This window comes from Dipodomys spectabilis, unplaced genomic scaffold (genome assembly GCF_019054845.1).
Source record: "Dipodomys spectabilis isolate Male_0828 unplaced genomic scaffold, ASM1905484v1 ptg000083l, whole genome shotgun sequence".
NCBI classification, from domain to species: domain Eukaryota; kingdom Metazoa; phylum Chordata; class Mammalia; order Rodentia; family Heteromyidae; genus Dipodomys; species Dipodomys spectabilis.
Window position 1 is genome coordinate 2678104 of NW_024870760.1, and position 25249 is coordinate 2703352.

A 25249-nucleotide genomic window follows, 5' to 3' on the forward strand; every position below is an offset into this window, starting at 1 on the left:
CCACACCTCTACTTCTGATTTTACAGTAGTTAATTGGAGACAATTCTCATAGACTTTCCTGCCTAGGCTGGCTCCTCCTGATAGCTAGGATTGCAGGCATGAGACACCGACTTGGTTTCTTATCCTTTTCATAATACACCACTACATATGCTGGCCTTGAAAAGGAAGAAACCTGTTCAATCATATGAACCCATACTGTGCAGACATGAACTTGGCTACTAGCCTGATTCCTTATTGCATGGTGTCATATAATTTACTAAAATACAAGAATAGTTGCACTGAGGTAGACAAGTATGAAGTCCAACACAGAATCAGTGTGAATACTGAAACCATTACACCTCTGGAAGTTATGGTTCTTACACTGGCTCTCACCAACACTATAGGAATGTCATTAAATATTTAACACACATGCTATCACCAGGTACTGGTGGCTCATACCTTTAATTCTACCTACTCCAGAAGACTGAAATTGCAGAATCCCAGTTTGAAACCAGCCAGGCAAGCAAGTCCACAAGACTCTTATCTCTAATTAACCAGCGAAAAGCTTGCTTAAGTGTTAGAGCCTCAGTCTTAAACAAAAAAAGCTAAAGGACAATACTCAAATCTTAAGTTCAAGTCCCATAACCAGCACACACATGCAAAAAATGCAAGCTAATGGCTGAGGATATGGCTTAAGCGGTAGAACACCTGCCTAGTAAGCATACAGCTCTGCATTCAAATCCCAGTACCACCAAAAAGCAATAATAAAATGCAGGCCATATTTTTGTCATCTCTTTTTCTGGTTCAAATCAAGAGACTATTGAGTCTGATTCACTTGATAAGAAAATAGGTTAGTGAATATAATTATTTGCAAAGAAAATAATTCATAGTGTCTAGAACTATCTCTAAGTGTTGATACTGTTTACTATTTTTGATCATGAAATATTTCCTAACATGTAAGTTTTGTTTCCGTATGGTTGATTTCTTTGCAAAATAGTTTGCACTTTGCAAAGAAAGAATCACCATTAAAGTTGATCAGACAATTTCAAAAACTTCATACTGGGATTAAAATTTCTTGATTAACCAACATATGTTTGAGTATCTGCTGAAGTTCAAACTCCCATTAGGCTATTGGAAGTAAAAGAACAAAATGAAATCTATAGGCTGATGATTTTACCTGTTCCCATATGGCTTCCTCTTGCCTCATTCAATCCCTTTACCTGGTTTCTGGTCTATTAAATATATTTTATTTTTGTAAAATATTGCATTTATTTTTGTAAAATACAACGATGATGCACAGTTTCTCTTAGAATCTACCAGTCTCTGGAAGTACCTCTGCTGACCATCCTGCCTCATAGCCTGTGTTAGTCAGCTTTCTGTTACTGTAACAAATACCCAAATCAGCTTGTAAAGAGAAAAAGGCTTTTTTGGCTTACTAGTTCATATTTGCTTTCATTTATATTTCCTTTGAGGCTTTAGTTCATATTTAGTTCATAGTTGGTTCAGCCCTGGAGGCAGTGTGTAGCAAAAACCATTTCCCTCACAGCCCAAAGGTGAAAGAGAGGGAGAGGAAATGACAGGATACTAATACCCCTTTTGAGGACGTTTCCCTTCAGGCTCCACCTCTTACAAAGTCTGCTCCCTCCCATCAGTGCCATGCGCTGGGGACTCTTGAACTATAAAACATCAATAGCTTTATTCCGCTTCCAGATTTCCCCTGATAGATTTATGTCTTGTTTCAATTCTCCGATTTGGGGACATGAAGAAGAGTCAGAGGCATTTAACTTACTTTTCCTAATGATGTGTTGCTGTTCTGTAGGAAGCAATCTGTTACCAGCGTTTGTGGATGGCATCTCGGAAAGCTATGGAAGATTACTTTAGTTGTAGGTGCAACCTCATTTCAATAAATTCTAAAATATTTGATCTCACAGTATGTACAGAAAAGGAAGCGAAGCTATTTCCCCGATTTTCTATTTTTAAAAGTACCATAATATTTTTCAAGTCTAATTAGGTTATAGAGTGAGCTTTACTGCTAAAAATGACTAATGATCACTGGTTATTTCCACCAAGACACTAACGAAGAAAAAAGTATATGAAACAGCAGCCAGTCCTCCAAAATATCAAGAAGAGCCCCCAGCTGAGGACTGGACATGCACTGGTCACTTGGTGTCCCTGGCACTAGCCAAGCTGTCACTGCACTGATTTAGAGATCTTCCAGAGACTGTTTGATTCCTCTTTTTAAATTTTCCATGTACTTGTACCAAAAGTCTTAAAACAGCTTTAGTGTGGTTTTGGTTGGTTTCAAGTACTGAGGTTTGAACTCTGAGCCTTGTACTTGCTAGACCAATATTTTACCACATGAGCCATGCCCTCAGCCTTTTCTTTTTTCAGGTGGGCCTGTCGTTTTAGCCTGGGACTACTCTGGACCTCCATTCTCCTACCTACAGCCTCCCACATAGCTGGGTAAATTGCAGTCGTACATCACCTTGCTGTCCTATATGTTGATTTATTTTTTTTAATGTAGCGTATCCATTGTATTGTACGTATGGCAGGCCACTTCAATCATTTTTCAGATTTACTCAGCAACAAACTCCTGGATCTAGGCCTGACATTAATTGAAACAGTTGCTTGATTTTTTTTTTCATCCAGCTGTTAAATATCTGTGACAAGCTTTCTTATAATGGGAGAGCTTCCATTTCCTTCTTCCTTCTCCTAAAGGCTTGTTTCAACTAACCAGAGAACAAGTCTCCGTTTTTCCAGCATTTACCACCCTGAATCAAAGAGACTGAAACAAACCAAAACAAACTTGTAATTATGAGACTCAATTAAACTTCCAAATGTAGTATGGTTTCAGCACCCTTATATGTATTTGGCATCATTAGTAAATAATAAATTCCTCTTGCTTCACCTTTGTCTCTTCTCAACTTCTGTGTCTTCCCTGTTGTCCTGGACATGACCAGAGCCTTCCCTCAGCTACTTTAGGGACACCAGCAATTCCCTGATCCTATGGCCTGCGCCCTCTGCTGACAAGTCTCACAGAGCAGCCTTTCCTCCCTGCCATGAGTGCTGGTTGCCTGAGGAACATGATGCTGCAGCTGCAGTTGCCTAGCAACAGATACTTGCACTACCCTGGCACCTCTGGCTTTCTGGCCTATCCATCAACTCCCTTCACAGCTCCAGATGAGCCAGCTAGTAGTCTAGATTCTGCTTTAATGGTTCAAACACAAAGATCAGTTTCTCAGACTAGAATAGCAAAAGACCAGATTGTTGGATTTAAAGCTTAAAACTTGGGGGACTAAGGATGTAGCTCAGTAGTAGAGGGCTTGCCTAGCCTGCACAAAGATGTAGTTTCCATCCCCAGTGCTGGGGGGAAAAATTACAAAAATTACTTGAGTGCCTACCTAATAATAAACTAAGGTTGGCTCTGTGTGTGTGTATGTGCATGCCAATACTCAACGCCTTGAATTCTTGCTTAGTAGAGCTGGAGCTCTACTTGGGCTACACCTCCACTTACAGCTTTTTGCTGGTTAGTTGGAGATAAGTGTCTTGTGGACTTTCCTGCCTACGCTGGCTTCAAACTTCAACCCTCAGATCCCAAGCTCTTGAGTAGTTAGGATTATAGGTGTGAACCACCAGCACCTGGCTGCCTTTGGATTGTGTGTATGTGCACGCGCGCACACACACGCATGCACATAGCATGCCAATCCTGGGGTTTGAACTCAAGGCCAGGGTGTTGTCCCTGAACTTTTTCACTCAAGGCTAACACTGTACTACTTAAGCCACAGCTCTACTTCTGTCTTTTTTACTAGTTAACTGGAAAAAAAGAATTTCATGGGACTTCTTTCCCAGGCTAGCTTTGAACTGTGACTCTCAGATCTCAGCCTCCAGAGTAGCTAGGACTACAGGCATGAGCCTCCATCACCCAACTGGCTTTGAATTTTTATAAGAAATATTTCATATACAAAGCTCTATGCACATACAAACAAACTGACTAACGCATGGTATACTTAGTGGAGGAGTATATAGGTATAACTCCTCTAAAAGACTAATGTACTGTTTATCAAAATGAATATAAGGAAGTGGAAACGTGTTTTGGGGGAAAGGACAAACGGGAACATGAATGGAGAGTGGAAAGGTGAACAAATACAGTCATTACATTCAATGTGCATTGTGTAAAAATTGCACTACATAACAAGGGTAGGGATTTGAGAGTTAACATGGGAAGAAAATGATGGAAAGGGTGACATTGACCAAGAAGCACTGTACTCAAAACCTGACTTACAGAATTGTAAGCTCTTCATACAAGTACTTAATGCTACTACTAATAATAATGATGATGGTGGTGATAATGATAATAATAATTCCTCTTAAAAAGAAATATTTCATCCTTGAATAAGATAAACACTTACGTTTTAGACTGTTGTGCCTTTTAGACCAGAATACAGAGTGACATACTATACTGTAGGCAGTACTAGGCAAATGTTATGGATGCAGATGCCCTCCTAACTTACTCTCCCTATCCTTCAAATGATGGCAACCCTAGTTCTCATCTTCTAGGATTATTGCAAATACCGAGCAGTTGTCCAAGGACACAATTTAGTCCGCGGTCAGCCATCACTGAAAAATCAGGAGCAATTTTACAATTTTTATTATTGGTGTGCTTTTTAAATATATTATGGGATGCTTTTCATCACCAATTCTGGCTAATCTTCTTAAATGCCAAATACAAGTTATTTATAGCCCTTGTTTCTAAAACTGAGTAAGTCTATAGTTTTAGAGTAAGAATATAGCAGGCTACCTTAAATGTGTGGCTACTGAGTTTAACCTAGTTCTCCCTTCTTAAGTATACATGGAGAGTTTTTGTTCTCTTTCAGTGATTTATGGAAAATTCACAAATCCTACTAAAATATCACAGTATACTGTGCTTTGTATATTCTTTACTCCTTTATGTCCCCATAGCCACACTACTATTCTGTGTGTTATCACACGCCCAAGGTGTGGTAACTGTGCTCTTCTTCCACAAAACTATAACTTTTAACCTGGTTTAGGATGGTCTCTCTATGCCCAAAAGAGTTAGTAATCATTTTATTTTTTTAAGAATGCTCTTGTTCGGGGCTGGGAAGGTGGCTCAGTGGTAGAGCACTTACCTTGCATGCATGAGGCCCTGGGTTCGATTCCCCAGCACCACATAAGCAGAAAGAAAAAAAAAGCCTGAAGTGGCTCAAGTGGTAGAGTGCTAGCCTTGAGCTGAAGAGCTGGGGGACAGCACCCAGGTGCAGAGTTCAGGCCCCACGACTGGACCCCAAAAAAAAACAAAAAAAAGAGTGCTCTTGCTAAGCACTGGTAATTTATGCTTGTAATCCCAGCTACTCAGGAGGTTGAAATCTGAGGATCCAGATTTGAAGCCAGCCTGGACAGAAAAGTCTGTGAGACTCTTATCTACAATTAACTCATAAAAGCCAGAAGGAGGGTGTGATTCAAGTGGTAGAACACCAGCCTTGAGCATAAAAGGCCAAATGAGAGCCTTAAGCCTTGAATACTGGTGGACTCATGCACATGCATGAGCATGCACGCACACACACACACACACACACACACACACACACACAAGCACTATTATTTTCAACATGGTTCTACATTGGAGAAATATTAAGATTTGAACATAAACTTCTTTCCCTGAGAATCCATACTTTGGCCAGGAATCATTTCTGACTTTCCTGAATTTATTCATGTATTCAACAAATATGCACAGGGCATCTGTGGCACAGACATAGACACTAAAGTATGTAGGGGAGCAGCAGATACAGAGACATACATCCCAACCCTCGAGGCTCCCACAGTCTCCTGGAGTTCTGATGAGCTATGAGCAAACCATCACATGCAGGGTGCTAGGTGAAACAAGAGAGGGACTAGGGTTCTAAGACAGCATTAGAGCCTTCGAAGCCTATGAGGGGGCAATGACACCCAGCTGGAAGTGGAGTAAACAACTAAATGGAAGCCGAAAGACAGGGGGCCATGGGCTTTCCAATGAGAAGCAGCAGTACATCTCAACTAGCCTGGTCATGGAAGGGGACAGAGTGGGCTGAAGATGAGAGTCCGAGTAACCATGCCTGGTGCCTGGAGATGGTAGGGACAGTGGTACTGTTGTGGTTTGCATTGTCATAGCAACACCATTGTGTAGGGTGCACTGTAGTAATGAGGTGAGAAGCAGTGGAAACGCTCTGGATTGTCCTGCTGAAACCCAGCTTAGAATTTATGATCCAAGATGGTGATGGTACCAGAGAGTAAAAAGGGCAGGACATGTGTCTGTGTTTACGAAACAGATCCAACAGGACACAGCAACTTTGTGTGTTTGTGAGAAGGAAAAAAGGAGTCTGGAACAACTCTAGTGGCCCTGGTTTGGAAACTCAGTGGTCCTTGTTTCAGAGAGAGGAGAGAGAGAAGCAGGTGAAAGTGTGGGTTGGCATAGGGCACCAGCTAGTCCTTGGCAACTGGCAATCCTTAAGGCATCTTGGATGCATTCAGGAGAGGGTGGGAAGGTGAGCAGGGCTGGAGGTATGATATGGATGTCTTCAGAACAGTGCAGAGCCTGAAGGTTGCATTCAGCCCATTGGGAAACAACGATTATGCTGGGTCTGAACTGAGATCCACCAGCTGAGGTGAGAAACCCAAAGGGCCATGAGGAAAGCCAAGGGCCAGAAGTCTCAAGGAAGAATCAGAGCTGGCTCCACAGAGAACAGAAAGCCCCAAATCCTCCAAAGGAATTTAGAGCTGGAAGGCCATTGATGATTCTGGTGAGAACAGTTTCATTGAAGGAGCATAGGCCAAAGCCAGGCTACCAGGGTTTAAGGTGTAAACAGGAGACAAGAAACAGGCAGAGTTGGAGCCCAATTTAAAGTTTTGATGTGATGGGAAGGGGGCTGGAAATTGAAGGTCTTTATGAATTTGCAATGGAATTTGTTTACAAGCTTGAGAGAAGCAAGTGGGTAGGAAAAGACAGGTTAAAAATGAAGCAAGAAAGCCGGGCGCTGGTGGCTCACGCCTGTAATCCTAGCTACTCAGGAGGCTGAGATCTGAGGATCGCGGTTCAAAGCCAGCCCGGGCAAGAAAGACCCTGAGACTCCTATCTCCAATAAACCACCAGAAAACCGGAAGTGGCTCTGTGGCTCAAGTGGTAGAGCGCTCGCCTTGAGCTGAAGAGCTGAGGGACAGCGCCCAGGCCCAGAGTACAAGCCCCACGACCGACAAAAAAAAAAAAAAAAAGAAGCAAGATGCCAGGCCCTAGTGGCTCACACCTGAATCCTAGCTATTGAGGCAGCTGAAATTTGAAAATTGTGGTTCAAAGCCAGCCTAGGCAGCAAAGTCTATAAGACTCTAATCTCCAGTTAACCAGCGAAAAAAAAAGCCAGAAGTGGTGGCGTGGTTTAAATGGAAGGCCACCAGCCTTGAAGCAAAAAGCAAAGCCAAGAGCCCAAGCACTGAGTTCAATCCCCAGAACCAGCAAAAAGAGAGAGAGAGATTAAAAACAGAATGAGACAAGTGCTGGAAGCGGCAAAAGAGAAGGCTGACAGAAGGAACGGCCTCAACTCCAATATCAAGGTAGAGGACAGGGACCGAGGCGATAGCAGGGAGCCCAGCGTGGTGTCTGTGGGCAGGAGCACAGACCAGGCCATGCTGAAGTGAAGGAAGATGTGAGTTTGGAGTAAACGATGGATTGGGGGCTTGAAAGCCACTGCGCAAAGGCTTGTGGGACACGCAGCCGGCCCAGGCCCGCAGCCCAGGCCGACCTCCATTTGTAAGGGTCTACGGAAATGATCGCGGCTTGAAGCTGGAGTCCACGGCTAGCGCCCAGTCCCCTGAGCATCCCGCCCCCTGTGGAATATCCTCCTGCTCAGTCATGGTAAAGGACAACAGGTGCCGGCCAGCTGCCCTCGGCTACAAGGCCAAGTTGGAAGCCATAGGGTCTTCTGGAAAAAGTAGTAGAGCTGTTCGGGAGAACTGAAAACGAGAGAGACGGGGGCTGGAAGTAAAGACAGAAGACGTGGGTGCACTGGAATAGTCTAGAAACTGAAGGAACAAAGGCGGTGTGACTGGTGAGCCCCTCAGATGCTCCTCCCCGATAGAATATGCATGATCCCGCGCGAGTCCCCGCCGCCCGCCGGGGAGCAGGGAGGCGTCGCGGCGAGGGCGTGGAGCGCGCGCTCAGACGCACTCGCGGGCGCGGGGTGCGAGAGAGCCACGCGGCCCCGGGGCGGCGCAGCGGGCGGCGGGCGGCGGACCGCGGGCCAGCGAGTAAGTGCCACGGCCCTTCCTCCCATTTGGGCCCCTCAGGCGTCCGGCGGGCCGCTAGACCCCACCCCCGGGCTTTGAGCCCGGGCTGCGCGCAGAGCTAGCGACCCGGACCCGGACCCGGGAGGGGGCGCGCGTCCGCTGCTAAGGTGGAGCGGTGTGAGGGCCAATCTAGCAGGTGGCCACGGCCCGAGCTGGAGGGGGAATCCCATCGCACGATCTGTCCCTCCTGGCCGCCGTGGCCATCACCCCGGCGGGGACCCGGCACCCGGCCGAGAGCGCAGCCCCCTCGGGATGGCCGCTGGGAGGTACTGAGGAGTGCCGGGCGCGGGTGTGCGACCTGAGGGCGCAGCGCCACCCCGGCTGTCTCCAGCAGAGCCCGGCGCCCTCAGCCCCTGGTCCCTGTGAGTTGTACGATGTTTACCAAGGACGTTTAAAACATTCTTTTCTTTTTTTAAAAAAAAAAAAGGCATTTTTACTCAGCGCGTCTTCCTTCCATCATTTTTCCTTCGCGGTGGGCAGGGGGGTGGGGGGAGAACGCCCGTGGTGACCGGGGGTCTGGGTTCGTGATCGGGGATCGGGAATAGGGGATCGGCAAACACCGAGAGACCAGCCCATCTCTTTCAGCAGCGGGGAGAGAAGCCGTCGCAGGATCTGTCGGTCTCAGCACCCGTCTCTTCCTTTGGCGCGCCTTCTCCCTGTCTGAAGTCCCTCAGAGCAGGCAGGCATGGGGTGCTTGGGCAACAGCAAGACCGCAGAAGACCAGGGCGTCGATGAAAAAGAACGCCGCGAGGCCAACAAAAAGATCGAGAAGCAGTTGCAGAAAGAGCGCCTGGCTTACAAAGCGACTCACCGCCTACTGCTACTGGGTAAGGCCGGAGGGCGCGCGGCTGCTCCGGCCCCCGGGGCGGCTCCGGGTGCCCGCCAAGTGCACAGCCGCGGAGCTTGGGGCCGAGCGGGCCAGGCCGGCGCCGAGACCCGAGACCCGACCGCGGCCTGGGAGAACTGGCCTGTCCGCGAAAACCCCATCTGGCGGGAGGATAATCTGTCCCGGGAAACGCTAGGACTCAGATGACAACGTTTTTTTCTATTTGTTCTCAGGGGCTGGCGAGTCTGGCAAAAGCACCATCGTCAAACAAATGAGGATCCTGCATGTCAACGGATTCAACCCCGAGTAAGAAGGCTCAGTCTGCTTTTCCTTCTAACCCGCATGCAAACTTTTGTCAGTTCTCTCCAGACTCCCCCAGGTGCTTTGCTACACAGTCCCTCAAAGCGAGGAATTAGAAATTGGCCGAATTAGAATTAGAACTGAATTAGAATTATGAATTAGAATTGACACAAGGAATTAGAAATTAGAATTTGCGCTGTTTAGTTAGGCAAAATCTTCTTTTAGCGGTGTTTAGCTAAGACATAACATCCTTAGAAAAATAATTCCTTAGGTACTCTAGGGTTGCCGGTCTGTAATATTGCTGTTGCTCTGAGCATTCCATTTCCATCCTTCATCCATTGGGATCTGACACCCCACACACTCCATACCAAAATCTAGGGTTCCAATGCTGTATGTAAAATGGCACAGTATTCTCCTTGAATCTCTAGATGACCTGTAATACCTAATACAATGTAAATGCTAGGTAAATGCTAGGTAAATTTAGTTATCCTAATGACAAGGAAAATCATTGTTATCATTTAGTTATCCTTAATGTTATCTTCCGTGATGCAGGAAAAGTCTACATATGTTCAGTACAGATGCAAGTTTTTAATTTTTTCAATCATTGGTTGGTTGAACCCACTAATATGGAACCACCCAATATAGAGAGCTAACTGTGTCTCTTTCTAGTATCATTTAAACTTAAGATTATCAACATGTCAATAATGAGCATAACTGTTGGGTTGTGTTTATATGCAAAACTCATAATAATTTTGCAATATTTGTGAGCTGAAGGGGTTTTGAAAGATATAGGTTATAAAATGAAGCTTATTTAAAGCACAAATTAGAAGATAGGAATATTTTTATTTCCCAAGTAAAATCTTTGCAGATGTTGTCTTGGGAGTTGATACTGACTTGTAAGTCAAACCAGACCCTGCTGTTGCATGGGAAATCTGAAATCTTACTGAATTGATTTCAATTTGTGAAGGGTGAATTAAATTGATAACAACTCTCTTTCAATACAGGGAGAAGAAACAGAAAATTCTGGACATCAGGAAAAATGTCAAAGATGCTATTGTGGTAAGGACCTTTTTCTCTTAGTGTTTGTTTACCAGAAAGATTACTCTGTGCTCAGAAATTGCATAGGCAGAAATGACATATTTCAGATTATCATACATGGAATCTACATGCTCCATTTCTCCATATGGTTTTATTTCTCTCATTTTAGACAATTGTCTCAGCGATGAGTACTATCATACCTCCAGTCCCACTGGCCAACCCTGAAAACCAATTTCGATCAGATTATATCAAGAGCATAGCCCCAATCACTGACTTTGAATATTCTCAGGTAAGTCAGTTCTCGCTGAAAATTTTTAAACAGGAAAAAAAAAATGGAACCACTTTTTATGAAGTGGCTTAAAATTGAGAATCAGCATTGATACTGGTTTATTAACTTTCTTCAAAATCTAGCTCTATGTGAAATGCTTCCTCTATTCAAAATTAAATGCTCTTGAAACTTATTAAAGACAGTAGGATTGGGCTGGGAAGGTGGCTCAGTGGTAGAGCACTTGCCTTGCATGCCTGAGGCCCTGGGTTCGATTCCTCAGCACCACATAAGCAAAAAGAAAAAAGCCAGAAGTGGCGCTGTGGCTCAAGTGGTAGAGCGCTAGACTTGAGCTGAAGAGCTGAGGAACAGCGCTCAGGCCCAGAGTTCAAGCCCCATGACAGGACCAAAAAAAAAAAAAATTAAAAAGACAGTAGGATTATAAGAAATGTTTTGATCAATGTATGAGTAGCTGGTGATCAGCATATTGCTTTTCCTGTATGTTTCTTTTTCTTTTTTTAATGAACAATTAAGGATTATCCCAGACAACAAAACCTTATGGTTCATAATTGCCTTTACGTGAATAACAGAAAGAAAACAATTTGGCTTATTCGTAGGCTATGGATCTGTTAGATGATTTAAGAGAATGTGTTAGGTATAGAACCCAGGCCACCTGACCATTGCATTGGCGTATTGTAGAAGGGCAGCTCAGCTCACCCTTGCCCCATCTTTACACAGTATGCAAAAGGACAGTGTCAGTATTGGTTGCTTTCTACATTTACATTTCCTAGAAATAATTGTTTGGTAATTTATTAAGCAGGTTTTAAGGGAAAGCTGTTTGTTAAATTTCTCAGAAAATCATTTTTGTTAGTTACACCCAAAAAGCAAAATTTTGTAAGTAGGATGTGTGTGTGTGTGTGTGTGTGTGTGCGAACACGCACATTCATTAGTGCATGCATAGATGGTATCTATCAATTCAGAGCTTTGCTGCCTGGCAGTGCCTGCAGGTGCTTGTAGCTGCCTGGCAGGGTAGCTTGGAGACATTTTGTTTCTCAGAAGTCTCTGTTCCCAGAGAACCCACACAGGAGCCAAGGTGTAATCAGAATCCCTGATCTTCTCTGTCTGCCTGAAGACCAGGTACACCTGCCTGCCCTTTCCCCTTTCAGTACAGCTGAGTGTTCCTATGGGCTCTGTATCAGGCTGGTAAATATGAATTACTTCTTGTTCATACCTGTAATCCTAGCTACCAAGAGGCTAAGAGCTGAGGATCTCAGTTCAAAGCCAGCCCAGGCAGGAAAGTCTGTAAAACTCTTATCTCCAACTAACTACCGAAAAGCCAGGAGTAGAGCTGTGGCGTAAGTGGTAGAGTGATATTCTTAAGCAAAAAATCTCAGGGACAGTGTCCTAAAACACTAAGCCCTGAGACTAACACCAAAGGAAAAAAAAAAATGTTACTTCTTTATAAAGGTATTAAGTTCTAATATTCTCTTATCTTACATATCTGTCCTCATGTTAAATCAGTGTTTTATTTATAACAAACCTATCACATTTTTTTATCACATTTCTTCTGAAAATGCTGTTTTTTATTTTAATAGGCAAAAGTTTTCAGAGACATCTATTTTGTGGTGCTTGGAAATTTCTAGATTGCTCATTTTATTAGATTATGTAGTTTTTACCAGTACTGAAGTTTGAACTCAAAGAAGGAAGGTTTGCCTTTATTGCTTGGCTGTTTTCCTTGGGACTGTCAGTCTATCACTTAAGCAACAACTTCAGCCCTGCTTCTTTGCTGGCTAGAGATGGAGTCTCTCGCACTTTTCTGCTGATTGGTTTCAAACTACAATCATTCAGGTCCCAGCCTCCTAAGTAGCAACAGTTAAAGGTGTGAGCCACCAGCACCCAGCCTAGATTCTGTAGTTCTTGGAAACAGGTTTTTGTGATCTTTGTTAAGAATGATATCAGGGCTGGGAAGGTGGCTCAGTAGTAGAGTGCTTGCCTTGCATGCATGAGGCCCTGGGTTCCATACCTCAGCACCACAGGAGCAGAAAAAGCCACAAGTGGCACTGTGGCTCAAGTGGTAAAGAGCTAGCCTTGAGCTGAAGAGCTGAGGGACAGCGCCCAGGCCCAGAGTTCAGGCCCCACGACTGTCAGAAAAAAAAAAGAAAGAAAGAAAAAAAAAGAATATCAATGATTTATATACTAATGACATCTAGTACATTTGGAGATTAACTTTTATTTAAAGGAATTATAATTCTTAAACAACATAAAAATAGAACTGTTAAATAGTGGTTTAATAGTAAATCCTACATTACTAAAGTACATTTTTGAGACTAAATCTTTTGACAAAGTTCGTCACTGTCACAAGCCAGTGACTTAAGGATATGTATTTTCATTTGGGAAAATGGTTGTTTATTTGTTTGTTTTGTTCTCTTTTTTTATGCTGCTGGGGATAGAACTCAGGGCCTTACCCATGCTAGACCAAGCACACTACAACCAAGCTACATCCCTAGCCCCAGTAAAATAACTTCTGAGTGAAATATATTCTATCATGCAAAATTAATTTTAAGGGCTTGGGGTGTGGCTCTGTGTCAGAGCTTGTGTTCAGCCTGGACAGGCCCCAGATTTGATTCTCCATGCCAAAATAATAATCACGTTTTCTGAGCCATTTAGAGTAAGAAGGAAAATGAAGAAGAATGACTTATTTGGAAATGTCTTAAGAATTTCCTCATCTGAGTGCTAGTGGCTCACACCTCTAATCCTAACTACTCAGGAGGCTGAGATCTGAGGATCAAGATTCAAAGCCTGCTTAGGAACAAAAGGCCGTGAAACTCTTATCTCCAATTAACTAGCAAAAAGCTGAAAGTGAAGCCATGGCTCAAGTGATAGAACACCAGCCTTGAGCAAAAAAGCTAAGGGAAATCGTCTTAACCCTTAGTTGAAGCCCAGTACCAAATACCATGCTTGGGTAAATTCGGGGTGAGGAGTCTACTTTTCTTCTTTTGTTCTTTGTATTACATTTCATCTAAATCCTCTGACATTAAGTTGTAAAAAGGAAAATTGAGTGGATTCTGAGAACAGAAGGTCTCTAAAGGGAGAATAAAGGAAGAGACAGACTCCAAACCTGTGGTCCAGGTGTGGGACTTTGACGCTTTGGAGGGGGCTGAGCACTAGAGATGCATGGCAAGACTCTGTTTTATCAGATCTCACAGGCTTTGGGCGACAGCACTTGTGTAAGGCAGAGGTAGAAGTCAGGCAGTCATTAATCCAGATGCAAGATAATAAGGTGATTTGGTGTGGGGTGGTGACTACAGGGACAGAGAAAAATGGCCTGAGGTGGGATTTATTTTGGAAATTGAGCCATTCAGACAGGTAAATACTTGGATGTGAATATTGAGAGAAAGGCAGAAATCAAGAATGTCTTGGGAAAAAAAAATGTTTTGGAGTTTTGGGTTACGTTGGTGACAGAAAGGTTAGAAGGAGGAAGATATGAGTTTTGTTTGCCTGATGAATAGGAGACCATAGTTTAGACATCCCAGTGTTAATGTGACACAAACAGCTGGATTTGGGGGTTGGAACATAGAGGAGAGCTGTCAGCACAGAGACAGGTGCTTCAATTAGAGGAGAGGGACAGGGAAAGCCTGGAGACCATGACTTTGAAGTTGAGAAGGAGAGCTGCCTGAATGACAGGGTGTGAAGTAGCTGATAGTACAAGAGTCAGAGCCAGGGCCAGTGCCTGAGCAGAGACTGATGGGATCCAGGACACAGAAGGTCCCCACCTCAACTCCACTGCTAAGCAGGAGTGAAAGGCAGGGCAGAGGACAAGTGCAGACAAGGCTAAGTCTTCGAGTTTGTGGTAGAAAAGTGAGTGAGAGTCTGCTTGGACGGCCTTTTAAAACCGATTGTAGCCAGGCACCCAAGGCTCATGCCTGTAATCCTAGCTAATCAGGATTCTAAGATCTGAGGGTCACGATTCAAAGCAAGGCTGGGCAGGAAAGTCTTCCAGAGTCCTATTTCCAATTAACTATCAAAAAGCTGGAAGTGGTATTGTGGGGTCATAGGGGGAGCTCTATGTGGAGTTAAGTGAAGTAAGCCAGGCCCAAAGAAATATAGGTCCCATGGTTTCCCTTATTTGCAATAACTAGTATATGTCTGAGACAAGCAGAAAAGGGCAGATAAGTTGATGTTAGTGGAATGAGCCCCAAGATAAGTATTCAAATGTTTTTTTTCTCCTTTCATGCAATTGTTTCTATCATATTTATAAGATGATTTCTATGTTGCTTTGTATGTCCCTCCTCCACAGTATAACCCATACTTTTACTGTATTTGATGTTGGTATAATTTGTGGAGGGGAAGGGAAAAAAACAAATTGTTTAACTAGGGATACAGGTGGACCCATTGCAACAATGAGATGTACAAGTTGTTAGGTCGAAAAACGAACTTAACAACTTTGGTGGGGGGTGGGAGGAGGATCGGGTGAGGGGAGGGGAGGAGTATGGGAAGGGGAAACAACGAGGAGGCAACAATGCTTAATAAGAAATGTACTTGTTGGGCCTGGGAAGGTGGCTCAGTGGTAGAGCGCTTGTCTTGCATGCCAGAGGCCCTGGGTTCGATTCCTCAGCACCACATAAGCAAAAAGAAAAAAGCCGGAAGTGGCGCTGTGGCTCAAGTGGTAGAGCACTAGCCTTGAGCTGAAGAGCTGAGGGACAGAGTTCAGGCCCCACGACTAGACCCAAAAAAAAAAAGAAAAAGAAAAAGAAATGTACTTGTTATCTTGCCCATGTAATTGTAACTCCTCTGTACAGTATTCTCACAATAAAAAAAAAATGAAAAAAAAAATAAAGCTAAAGGCAAATTGAACCACTTTAAAAAAAAAAAAAGCTGGAAATGGAGGTGTCACTCAACTGGTATAGTGCCAACCTTGAAGGAAAAAGCTAAGAGACAGCGCCTAGGCTCCAGTTCAAGCCCCAGAACCTCTACACACACACACACACACACACACACACATTTGTTAAAGCAAAATGAGAATGATTGTGCAGCTTGGTATTTCAACAAACCAATCCTTCTTTTTATAGGATTGTCTGTGATTAGTATGAGCAGGAATAGGGATAGAGCCAGACTAGCAGGAACTCACAATATATCTGCTGCTCAGAAATGACATTTTGGGCTAGAAGCAAGTGGCTCACACCTGCATTCCTAACTACTAAGGAGGCTGAGATCTGAGGCTCACAATTTGAAACCAGCTCAAACAATTACACACACACACACACACACACACACACACACACACACACACACACACACACACACACACACACACACACACGCCACTTTGGCCCCAGTAGTAGAATGCTAGCCTGTAGCAAAAAGCTCAGGGACAGCATGTAGGCCCAGGAAACACAGCTAACATGTTAAATTTCAAGCTAAATAAATGCCAAAGCACTTTGCAAAATGTTCATTGTAATAGAAAGGAAAAGTGCTTTTTTAGCTACAAATAACCAACAATTGCCTGGCTACATCTTGTTTCACTGGATTTTTGTTGTTGGATATGGTTTTGTTTCTAGTTTGTTTGTTTTTGTTTTGTTTTTCAACTCAGGGCCTCCTGCTTGTTAGGCTGGTGCTCCACCATTTGAGCAACACTTCCAGCCCTTTTTGCTTTATTTTTCAGATTGTTTGCACTTTTTTCCTGGACAACATCCTTCAACCTATACCTCCCTGCTACCTGGGATTCATAGATCTTTACAACCATGCCTGACTTATTTGTTGAAATAAGGTTTCACTTTTTGTCCTAAAACTTTGATACTCCCAATCCCTACCGCCAGGTTGCTAGGTGATAGGTGTGAGCCGCTGCACCCAGCTCTATAATTTTTCTCTCAGAAATATACCCAAACTTTAGAAGGTCTGGGTTTGGGACTTGATTTTCCCAGGAAACCTTTCACTAGTGAGCACCATTTTGTGTAGCATTTAGCACATGAATACGGGAGGAAATGCAGATGGAGCACAGTGAATTGGCTGAGAAATAGGACATTCCCTCACTTGCGGTGTTCTCTCTCTCTCTCTCTCTCTCTCTCTCTCTCTCTCTCTCTCTCCCTCTCCCCCTCTCTCCCTCCCTCTCTCTCTCTCCCTCTCGCTCTCTCTCTCTCTCTCTCACACACACACACACCACATAGAAAAACTAAACAAATTCAGTGTTCTGTTGAGTTGAATTATATGTTTGTTTGATTTTTCTTCTTTGAATGTGGATATTGTATTAGCTCTTTTAAAACTATGAGTACAAATGAGGCTGAACAAGAAATGCAAAAACAGAGCCAGGCATAGTGGTGCACAGTTTCTGGTAGAGTCTGAGACAAGAGGACCTTGAATTCAAGGCTGAGACAGGAGGATCATGAATTCAAGGCTGAAACAGGAGAGCCCACGAACAGGAATTATAGCTTTCCCTACCTCCATGTCTTATAACCCAGGTCAACAGAACTCAGCATGGCTGGTGTGTATTTTGGTGAATGCACCAGCAAAGAATATCCTAGTGGACTGGAACAAGGTCCTAGGAAACCATACTGTCCATCTCCTGTCCTCAATTTGATCTTAAACATGTGACCTTGAGTAATGCACCATGGTCCAGGAGACTTCTTGCAGGAATCACCTGATACACAAGAGAGTATATCAGGTGCCAAGATAGGAGTACAGCTGTCACCTAGGGTGCCATATTGAGTCATAGATGGATCTGCCTGTGTGCTCTATTATCTCTTGTTTTGGAAGTGGGATAGGAAGGTTGAAATGTAACTCATGCTATGTGGCTCATACTGGACTCAAACTCAAATTCCTTCTGCCTTAGTTACCTGAGTGATGAGATTACAGGCATGTACTCTGCTATACCCAGAGTGAACTACAGCTTGGTCTTTCCTGGAGATGAACGCAGAGACTTGCACATGCTAGGCTAGCACTCTGTCACTGAGTTCCACTAACAGCCTTTGTAGTTTTTCAAATGAACCAATCTGCAGCCCTTTATGTAAACCAGGTAAGAATGAGTTACTCTAATGGGAATTTGGCCACAATCCTGACTTAGGTACTTAGCACCTTCCATGATGGTTCCTGCCCCAAGACCTTATCATATCCCAGACACCACTAAAGATGTCAGGGCTTCTGTGTTGTTAGCTCCCTGAGGAATAGCTGAAGTATCCCTCCCCATCTACCCCTAAAAGTTCACATCACATGTCCACATGTCTATTGGTCTAGATCACAGTGGGATCCCTGTATTCTTGTCATTCAAAACTTGTGGACGCTCCATGTCAGGGAATACACAGGCTGACCATCATATTAGGTTAAAAATAATCATAGTGATAAGGTGCCCATATATATATTTGTTACTATATATGTATAATATACATATTATATATATATATATATATATATATATATATATATATATATAACACAAAACAGTAATCTACTCTTTGATTTGAAATGGAAATCAGTTTCCCAAGTAGCCATCCTTCCCTCTGCCTTTTAAACCAGTGAAGCTTTGTGCATAGTTTAAGAGAGAAAGAAATCAGGACTGGGAATGTAGCTTAGTGGTAGAGTGCATGCATGAAGCCCTGGATTTGATTCCTTAATACCACATAAACAGAAAAAGCTGGAAGTGGCATTGTGGCTTAAGTGGTAGAGTGCTATTCTTGAACAAAAGAAGCTCAGGGGCAGTGCCCATGCCCTGAGTTCAAGCCCAGAGAGAGAGAGAGAGAGAGAAATCATACAAAGACTGGGGGAGTATGGCTCAGTGGTACAGCGCGTGCCCAGCATGTGTAAGCCCCTGCATTGATCCCTGGCACCACGAGAGAAAGAGAGAGAGAGACAGAGAGAGAAATGGGGAAAGAAGGAAGAGGAAGGAAGGGGAGGGTCAGGAAGGAGGGATCCAGCACTGTATAAGAGGAATCTGTCATTCTACTTTCCACAGAGAATTGAATTGCCTAAAGATTTTCAGATGTGACATTAAAAAATATCATCTTAGGTAAGTTCAGATATAATTAATCAATGGAAGTTACTTCATAGACATTCTTGAGCCTGGCTGCCCTGTGCTGGGTCATGCACCACCAAAAACGAAAGGAAAGGGGCCACACTGAGCAGACTCCATGGGGATGAGGGATGCATGGGCTTGGTGCCATCTCCATGTGGTCAAGAACAGGTGGGAGGTAGAAGGGGAACATCCTCCCAGGACCTTGAGTCTGGCAGAACAGTATCTAGGTGATATTGGAACCAGCCCACTAAGGCTCTGACCACAACCCCGCCATGTGTCCGCCATGTGTCCCTGAGACTGCTGACAGTCTTCTCAGGGTCTCACTGGAGGGGAACCACAGAAGCTCCTTCATTTGGCTGCATAAGGATAAATGTGTTAAAAGCTGAAATGCAGCTGGCTCATGTGAAATGCTCCATTTCTGGCTTTTTGGTGGTTCATTGGAGAGAGAAGAGTCTCAGGCTGGATTTGCACTTGGTCCTCTCCTGAGTAGCTAGGATTTCAGGAATGAGCGACTAGTGCCTCTTTACAAGGAGCATCCTTGATCTGCGCAAGAGAGGGAGCAGGTAAGGCCTTCGGTATCAACACAGGCTGCATCCCTCATTCTGAATCCAGTGTTTTAGGCCCTAGGCCCAAGTTCCAAGAGTCTCGTTAGGTCCAGCTACTCACTCCCATACACCAAATAAAGAGACATGGTGAATGGTGGAAAAAGGAAATTTTTACATGGCAGCCATGGGAAGACAGCACTTCAGTACATCTTCAGCCATCTTGAGAGGTACAAACATGGGCTTCAGATCAAATAGAGAGAATTGAAGGGAGGGCATGAGAAAGGCATGCAGAGTTAAAACCATCTCAAGTGACAGGCATGGCCTGATTGGCCATCAGTCTTTGTTCTTGGAAGAGTTCTGGAGAATTGTTATCGCTTTATTACTAGAACAGAACAGGAACACGGTGGTCTCCTGAGTTTAGGCTGTTTGCTTTAAGATGATAAAAAGAGGGCTGGGAAGGTGGCTCAGTGGTAGAGCGCTTGCCTTGCATGCCAGAGGCCTTGGGTTCAATTCCTCAGCACCACATAAGCAAAAAGAAAAAAGCCGGAAGTAGTGCTGTGGCTCAAGTGGTAGAGCGCTAGCCTTGAGCTGAAGAGCTGAGGGACAGCGCCCAGGCCCAGAGTTCAGGCCCCATGACCGGACCCAAAAAAAAAAAAAAAAAGATGATAAAAAGACCACATTGCTCATTTGAAGGCCTTCCACACAAGATTGATATCTGTGAATCTGATCTTTTCTAAGATGGTGTAGAGATTGCCAAGTTGACCACAACAGAAGCTAGCTCAGATCCCATGTTGGGAGACTTTGAGTTCATCACAGGGCTCAGCAAAGCATCATTTAGGTTGCCTCATACAAGTCTTCCTCCACATCATCCCATCTTGAGGTCCTAGTGGTGTCAGTAGACACCAGCTTACTGTCCAGCCCTCTCTGCATCTCATGGAGAACCGGAGGCATCCCAAAACCACCCTTCCCCTGCCTCCAACCAGCATTCAGAAGCAGTCTCTACTACTGGGCCCAGAGCTGGCATTACTCCCCTCCCCCAACCCGGCACTTCACAATGGCCCTGAGGAAGCTCCCTGCAAAATACCCACACAAGGGTGGCAGCCTCAAGAATCCTGGTCTTTGAGCTCTCTGGGGGGGGGGGGGGGTCCTCCAAGTACCCTGGCTGATCACCTCAGACCTCATGTTCTACCTGGTCTTCTCCAGCTACTCACTCCTCAGGGGTCAACCCTCCCTCCCATCTCCACTCCAACCCCTCCTCTTCCACTCTGCCTTACTTGCAATTAGATGGTTCACAGACTACTTTCAATGGCCTTTTCCCATTGTCTCTGCTTTCCTTTATCCTAGCCATCCCACTCTGGCTTTCCTGCAGCTGTTGAAACTAATCTGGCTTTACTTGATCCCTATTGGATTTCACTGCCTTCCTTTCTAAGACTATAGTTTCTGTCTAAGTCCCAAAGAGTACTGGCTAAGTGAACTTGCTATCACCCAGCACACTTGGAGCTGCCTGGTGAGAGGGAAAGGACTTTGCCTGGAACTCAGTCCCCATGCAGAACAAAGTAAATTCTTCCCATCTCCAGTGACAGAGTGCTTTCTCAGAAAAGCTGCCACAATTTGGAAATTTTTTTTAATTGTGAAAATACCATACAGAGGGGTTACAATTACATGGGCAAGATAATGAGTACATTTCTTGTCAAGTATTGTTGCCTCCTCCTTTGTTTCCCCTTCCCATCCCTTCCCATCTCCTCCCCCCACCTAAAGTTGTAAAGTTTGTTTTTCAACGTAACGATTTGTACATCTCATTGTTACAGTGGTGGAATTTTTAAAAAATATATTGGAATTCCTATGATGTGTTCTCTGGTTAAAAAAAAAAAATCCAACCAGGTGCCAGTGTCTTATACCTGTAATCCTAGCTTCTCAGGGGCTGAGATCTTAGGATTCCAGTTCAAAGCTGGGCTGGGCAGAAAAGTGTATGAGACTCTTATCTCCAGCTAACCACTAAAAACCACAAATAGAGTTGTGGCTTAAGTGGTAGCAGGCCAGAATTAAGTGATAACGGTAAGAGACAGTTCCTTGGCCTGAGATCAAGCCTCAGTTCTGGCATTAAAAAAAAAAAAGTGGAAAAGATTGAGACAGGAGGATCCTGAATTAGAGACTAGCCTGGATTGCGTAGCTACACATTGGTTCAGAGAAAATATAAGGAAGAACAGTAATCCTTCTAATTTGTGCCTCTGGCTTTCTTCCTTTTGGGGAGCTTGCTAGAAGTGCTACAAGCCTCTGTCATAGATTCAGGGAAGCCACATTCATTCCATAGGGGATTTAGAAAATCACACTCTAAAAATGAAAATAGTATCTAAGTGCTAGTGGCTCATGCCTGTAACCCTAGTGACTCAGGAGGCTGAGATCTGAAGGATCTTGGTTTGAAGCCAGCCTGGGCAGAAAAGTCCATGAGACCCTGTCTTCAAAACGACCAGCAAAATGCCAGCTGGCAGCATGATTCAAGTGGTAGATCGCCAGGAACAAGCAAGCTAAGTGAGCTTAAAAACTCAGTACCAGAAAAAGAAAACAAAGTGAAAACAGTGGTGTGCTGTGGAATAGAGTTCCAGGCTGTAAAAGCCATCTCTCTGTCAGTCCTACCAGCCTGAGGAAAGGAAAGCAAGAGGCATGGGTACCAGGGAAGACACCGTGGAGGTCTTCAGCTCCTTAGGCCAGCAGTACAGATCTGGCAGTGAGCCAAGGTGGAGACTCCCAGACCTGGCGTCAGTGTGGAGTCTAAGAGATAGTATTTAGTGGGATGGAGCTTCATTTTGGAGCATTGACCTTGAAGACTGGGGAGGGGGAGATGGTCCTGGGGCAGCCTGATACTCAACAGGTATCTGCGGGGACTTCTCAGCCTGAGGTGTCTGCACTGGGGAACCCCACCAGCTAATTCCGCGGAACTGAATCTGCCTGGGTGGGCAGAGGAACACGGAGGCCCAGGGATGGGGGACACATTTGGAACCTGTGAAGAGATGATGAAAAGCAGTGCGTAGTCAACACCCCACTGCAGAAAGCTAGGCCAGTTAGGAAAGGCCGCATGCACCTGGCCTCAGGCTAGGGATAACTGCTCAGTGGCTTTCATCAGAGGCAGTCAAAGTCCAGTTGTTGCAGAAAGGGTCACTCTTGAAGTCACAAAGCAGTGACACTTTCTTGTCTGCAGTGGGAATGACATCTGGTGAGCTTGTCCTGGGGTGAAGGACATTTCTCAATCTGCACCCAGGCTTCCATATTGTGATTGTATGTGCGCGAAGATTCTAGGGCTTGAATTTAGGGCCTAGGCGATGTCTCTTAGCTCTTTCCTCTCAAAGCTGGTGTTCTTCCACTTAAGCCACAACACCACTTCTAGCTTTTTAGTAGTTAATTGGAGGTAAGAGTCTCAGGGACTTCTCTGCCTAGTCTGGCAGCTTAATGGATCCTCAGCTCTCAGCCTCCTGAGGAGCTAGAATTATAGGCATGAGCCACCGTGCCTGGTTGTTTATTTTCATCTTGCATATCAGTGTTTGAAAAGGAATTCTTATCACAGTCAAATACTTTGGTTACTTGTAGTGACCATATTAGAGCTCAATAAAAGTACTTCTATTTTATTTCATTGTTTTCCTCTGAAATATTATCAAGAGGCATAGTCCTAATATTAACTTTTTATTTTGAAATTAGACTTTCCCCTTGAAATGTAAAAACTCAGAACATCCTACAGTCAAGTGGGCATTGGCTCTGCTCTTTGCATTAACATGGGGTTTTTCTTTGATAGTTAATTCTAAACAGTTTACACCTTTGCCTATGAATATTTCAGTGTGAATTTCCATAGAAGAGGACTTCCACTTGTACAAGCCTGGCCTAAGTATGACAATTAGGAAATTTAACATTACTACAATACTGTCTTGTCATCTACAAACCATACCAAGATCTCACCAGAGCCCAGTTATAATAGTGATGGTGAGCATAACTCTATCAGTAATCCACCCAGAGGCAGTTTCCACTTCATCCTCTTTTTCAGGCCAATGTGTTTGCCACCAGCACCTGGCAATTTTAAAAGTAAAATGGAGCGGAGGGTACAACAAATCACCAGATCACCACAAATCATTCAATTATGAAAACAATGATTTTATGTAGACATCGGTTCACCGTCTAATCTGTAACACTGCAGACTTCATCACTGTGAAGGAATCACTGCTCTGACTAGTAACAGGAAGGACACTTGGAGGACAGCAGCCATCAGGCGGCTACCCACTGTCACAGCAACAGCAGCTTGAGATATTTTGTCTAATCATTTTAGTCCCATGCTACCGGTTATCTCTCTTCACACAAGAGCTACCCATTCGATCCGTACCTGTCCCATAGTCTTCCTTTTTGGTCTTTTGACATTGTGTCCATGTTACACTTGTGTCTGTTTCACAACCTAATTTGACATTTCCACTGGAGAAAGAATCCAGGGCTTTCCCCCTACATGTAGCTCTCACCATTCTCTGTACTCCTGACACCTGCCCCCTCCTCCTACCAGGTCATGTCTTAGAATCTTCAAAACTGCCTTGCCAGCCCGGTTCTCTTCCTTGTCCCCAAGACCACAGTTTGCATGCTTTACCATGGTCCTTACCCACGAGTAGATTTGTCTTCACAACCCTGACCATTTAATCAGTACTCAAATTAATGGTGATCAGAATAACTCACCAGACAGGTTTTTGCCCCTTGGTAATCCTTCCAGTTAACAAAGATGGCTTTATTTGGAAAGCAGAATTATTTAGTCTTGATGCTTGTTCTTTTATTCTTGAAGCTTACATCATAATCAGTCACCCTGAGATTTGCCACTAAGCATGCCTTTGTTGGAGGTAGAAACCCATTTTCTACTTGGTATAGAATGTAGCTTAATAACTTATGCTCAATACTTACATTCAGTGCCTATGCTTAGTACTTATGTACTAAGAACATTCAATACTTATCCTTTGTGCTTGTGTTCAATTCGTGTACTTAGTTCTTATGTTAAATGCTTTTGCAGAGTATTTCTGTTCAATACTTATGTTTAGTGCTTACGTTCAATAACTGGTACTAAAGGCAAATATTGATTGTGTGCTTGTGCTCTATACTGTGCTCAAGACCATGGGTTACACAAAGAAAATAGAAGCTGTGACTTTGGCCTCAGGAAACTGCTGATTCAGTAAAGACACAAGATGTTTATATGTAATACAAAATAATGAGCAACAACCTATGTGGTATAGACCCAAGATGTTGTAGGTACTCAGAGAAGATGAATAAGAGCAGCGGTGCTCAGGCCAAAGGCTCCATGAGAGTGCTTGACACAGGTGAGTACATTTCCATGGCAGAGCCCTTAAAACTCTGGACAATGAAGGAAGAATCACCCTCAGCTAGGGGAAGCGGTGGACTGTGGGAGAGTTGGAGAAAAGAGAAGTGTGAAATGCTTTTTCTTTTTACAAAAAGAGGTGGTGAGAGGCTCTTTATAGGTTTCCCTTCAGAAGACAAAAAAACCACAGAAATGAGGAGAAATCCTGAAGGGCCCTGTGCTCACTTGTTTGTCTATTTCTAGACCATCTGTGCAGGCTCAATGAAGTACAAAATAAAGTATCCCATTGTTATTTCAGCTTACTTTTATTTTTTTTTTCTTGGTCAGTTGTGGGGCTTGAGCTCAGGCCTAGGTGCTGTTCCTGAGCTCTTAGTGCTCAAGATTAGAGATCTACCACTTGAGTCACAGCACCCCTGCTAGTTTTTGAGTGGCTAATTGGAGATAAGAGTCTCACAGGGACTTTTCTGTCAGGCTGCCTTCAAACCAAGATCCTCAGATCTCAGCCTCCTGAGTAGCTAGGATTATAGGTGTGAGCCACCAGCACCCAACTCAGTTTACATCTTTTTTTTTTTTTTTTTTTTGGGTCTGGTCATGGGGCCTGAACTCTGGGCCTGGGCACTGTCCCTCAGCTCTT

At 44.1% G+C, this 25249-nt stretch overlaps 1 protein-coding gene across 2 annotated transcripts in view; it reads left to right on the top strand.

Annotated features, from left to right (window-relative positions):
* The window catches only part of Gnal (G protein subunit alpha L), a 147866-nt gene that overhangs the window by 28423 nt on the left and 94194 nt on the right, over positions 1-25249 (top strand). The window contains exons 1-4 of one of the 2 annotated variants that reach the window (XM_042683659.1): positions 8996-9137; positions 9370-9442; positions 10441-10495; positions 10644-10763. In XM_042683659.1, coding sequence (XP_042539593.1) covers positions 8996-9137; positions 9370-9442; positions 10441-10495; positions 10644-10763 — 390 coding nt within the window. Of the gene's footprint in view, positions 1-8995; positions 9138-9369; positions 9443-10440; positions 10496-10643; positions 10764-25249 lie in introns of those variants that run through there. The other variant, XM_042683658.1, reaches the window with a different exon arrangement.